Consider the following 3,269-nt stretch of genomic DNA (forward strand, 5'->3'; position numbering starts at 1 on the left):
ACATACATGAGTATATTCATATGTCTCCCATACATTCATGGGCATATGTATATGGCTCCCATACATTCAAATCTATGGCCATATGACTCCCAGATACCCATCCAAAATAAGCCCTTCAACAAAGCCATGAGATTTGCAGTTAGAAATTTTAATTCTTTATTCCTTTTATCATGATTATTTTGAACGACCTTTATTTCTATACTTGGTATATATCACTCTTTCCAGCCTAATAGTCTTTTCTGTTTTATTTTAATGTATTGTTGATATATGATAGTAGCCATTTCTATTATCTTTTAAGTAGATATTTATTATTTCTTTGAAAAATATTTTTTTGGTTATGCTAGCCATCATTTCAAGTAATGATGTGTTGGCATCATTAAGATTAACTATTCATTAAATTATATAAACTTTATCACTATTAAACCAAGTGGTTTATCAGCAGTGTCACTGTAATATTTAGATTAATTAGCAATATGACATTTAACTTGGTTACTTAATAGATTATATGAATTAGATAGAACATCCATTATTTCAAGACTGGAATCCTCTCATTATTGTGACTATAACAAAAGATTCTCCAATTCATTTTATCCCAATAATTATGTTAATTATTTGGATTAGATTTGTTTCTTCACTTCCATTGTGTTTTTTGTTTAGTTGTTTTATTATATATTTAGTGTGAAAAATTAGGATTTTGTTTAATTGGATAGAATTCAATTTAGATTAAATTTTGTAAGTAACAGTTACTACTACTGCTACTACTAATACTACTAAATAATAATAATAATAATAATAATAATAATAATAATAATAATAATAATAATAATAATAATAATAATAATAATAATAATAATAATAATAAATTGAAAACTTTAAGAAAATTCTGAAACCCCTTAGAGGTGTAATCCCATCAGGGTGCTTTGAACGGTACACTGTAAGCATTGTTTAAAGGACTATGCTGCATTACTTTGACCACTAGCTGCACTTACTTTATATCTTTCTACTCTACCTCCTTTCCCTCTTCCTTTCATCTATTTTGTTATCCAACTTCTTGGGTGCAGAATGGCCCAAGTTCCCAGCGCTTGGCTATAGAGCCCTAGTTCTGCCAGACTTGGGTTAGAATCCCGCTCGAGCACTATAGTTTCTTATTGTCTGTAACCTCACCATCCTTGCAAGCTAAGGATTGGATGCTTGGGGAACCTATAGGTCCACCTACCGAGTCATCAACAGCCATTGTCTGGCACTCCCTGGTCCTAGCTCGTGTGAAGAGGTTACTCTAGGAGTCTAGGGCATTGTCCTCCTAGCTAGGGCTATGTCACCGTCTCTTGCCTCTGCCATTCATGAGTGTCCTTTAAAACCAAGTATATTTTTTTTTTCTTAAGAGACTATTAAGCCAACCACTCTCCTGGCCTGGGAGACTTGAAATTTCAATGGTAATATGTTGCAGGAATTAATAATACAGAGAGGTCAGGTCAGGTCATGCCATTGCTATCATGTTCTTCATCACAGTATTTGTAACTGATGACATCTGGCTTTTATCTCGGATCTTGATGCTGTCATGGGCCGGCGTCCAACTGCACAGTTCTGAAATATGGTTGAATTAAAAATTGCTTTATTTCCTCTGGTACTTTCAAACGCTGTGGTCCAGGGCACTGGTTGTCAGGGTGGGTAGGGCCGTAGGATGCTGCTGTTGTAGATTGCCTGGGCCTTGTACCCAAGCACAGGCTTCTGTAATTCTGCAGCTCGAAGGACTAGCCCCCTCCCAAGGTTTATCCTCTGCTCCTTCGAGGATTTTCTGTTGTATGTTTTAAAGGTCATTCATGAATGTCAGACACAAGGGGCAGTGACAATGCCCTAAGGACTGACCATATATACATATGATCAGCTATCAATTCCCCTCTCTAACCAGGCTATGTCCAGGAAATTTCTACTGATGACTCGGCAAGTAGAGATATAGGTTTCACCAAACCCCCATCTTTAGCTCACAAGGATGATGAGGTTGCTGCTACTACAAGAAACTATCAAGCTTGAGTGAGTTTCAAACCTTAGTCCAGCAGATTGCTGGACTGTGAATTTAGTAACATTCAGTTGGTAAGACGAAATGGCTGAGACTTAGGTCATGGCTATGGAGACTACTGTAGACTATCAAAGGGTCCCAAGTAGTTAGATACTTCCTTAGAAGCGTTGGTTAACCCGAGACTGGTCTTCATGGACACTGTATATAGTCATACAAATGGAGAGTGATATAGATCATTCTTTATTATATATGAAATGAAAAACCAGGGGACACTGGAACTGCAAGACACTTTTGACTTTAAATGGAGGCCATCAATAATTTAATCTAGATAACTTTAATTAGACCCTTTTTATTGCTACTACAATAAAGTATTTAAAAATGGTAGTCGATCAATAACTATTGAAAACTAGAGTTTTAATTTAGATATAGAATCGTGCAATTGGAAATACATAGTCATCTTTTTTTTATAGATTTCTATAACAAATATACGAAGATTTAATATTATACGATAAGGAATGGAACGGAAAAGGATAAAAAGCAATAGAGATCCATGTATAAACACTTGGAGTAAAAATATGGGAATAGAAAGAAGTAAAAGAAACAGAAGAAGAATGTAAATAAAGCTAAACAAAATTATTATTCCTGAGAAGAGCCAAAAATCAAATAATTCTGGAGGAAGGAGGAGGAGGAGGAGAAGAGGAGAAGAAGAAGAAGAGGAGGAGGAGGAGGAGAAGAGAAAGAGAAGAGGAGAAGAGAAAGAGAAGAGGAGAAGAGAAAGAGAAGAGGAGAAGAGAAAGAGAAGAGGAGAAGAGAAAGAGTAGAGGAGAAGAGAAAGAGAAAAGGAGAAGAAAAGAAGTAGGAGGAGGAGGAAGAGAAAAAAAGGAGAAAAAGAGAAAAGGAGAAGAAGATGAGAAGGAGAAAAAGATGAGAAGATGATGATGATGATGATGATGATGATGATGATGATGAGAAGAAGAAGAAGAAGAAGAAGAAGAAGAAGAAGAAGAAGAAGAAGAAGAAGAAGAAGAAGAAGAAGAAGAAGAAGAAGAATATAATTCAAGAGGGAAAGGATGTAAAGACCTTCAAGAATTGTATTGTGGCATCTAAATTCTTCATTCCAATTCCATCTCGGAATAGAATGGGAGTTGTTGGCTGGTCCCTGAAGACATTTCTTCTACCGCGAAGGAATGGAAGATTTTAACTCTTTCTGCTCATGAATGGCAGAGGCAAGAGACAGTGACATTACCCTATC

The 3,269-nt window shown here is 35.9% G+C and overlaps 1 protein-coding gene across 1 annotated transcript in view; it reads right to left on the reverse strand.

Moving 5' to 3' along the window:
* Nucleotides 1-1,630: 1,630 nt before the first annotated feature.
* The window catches only part of LOC137617609 (nipped-B-like protein B), a 29,198-nt gene continuing 27,559 nt past the window's right edge, over nucleotides 1,631-3,269 (reverse strand). Inside the window, exon 6 of the mRNA XM_068347615.1 lies at nucleotides 1,631-1,795. Coding sequence (XP_068203716.1) covers nucleotides 1,631-1,795 — 165 coding nt within the window. The remainder of the gene's footprint in view (nucleotides 1,796-3,269) is intronic.

This window comes from Palaemon carinicauda, chromosome 23, assembly GCF_036898095.1.
Source record: "Palaemon carinicauda isolate YSFRI2023 chromosome 23, ASM3689809v2, whole genome shotgun sequence".
In the NCBI taxonomy this organism is placed as follows: domain Eukaryota; kingdom Metazoa; phylum Arthropoda; class Malacostraca; order Decapoda; family Palaemonidae; genus Palaemon; species Palaemon carinicauda.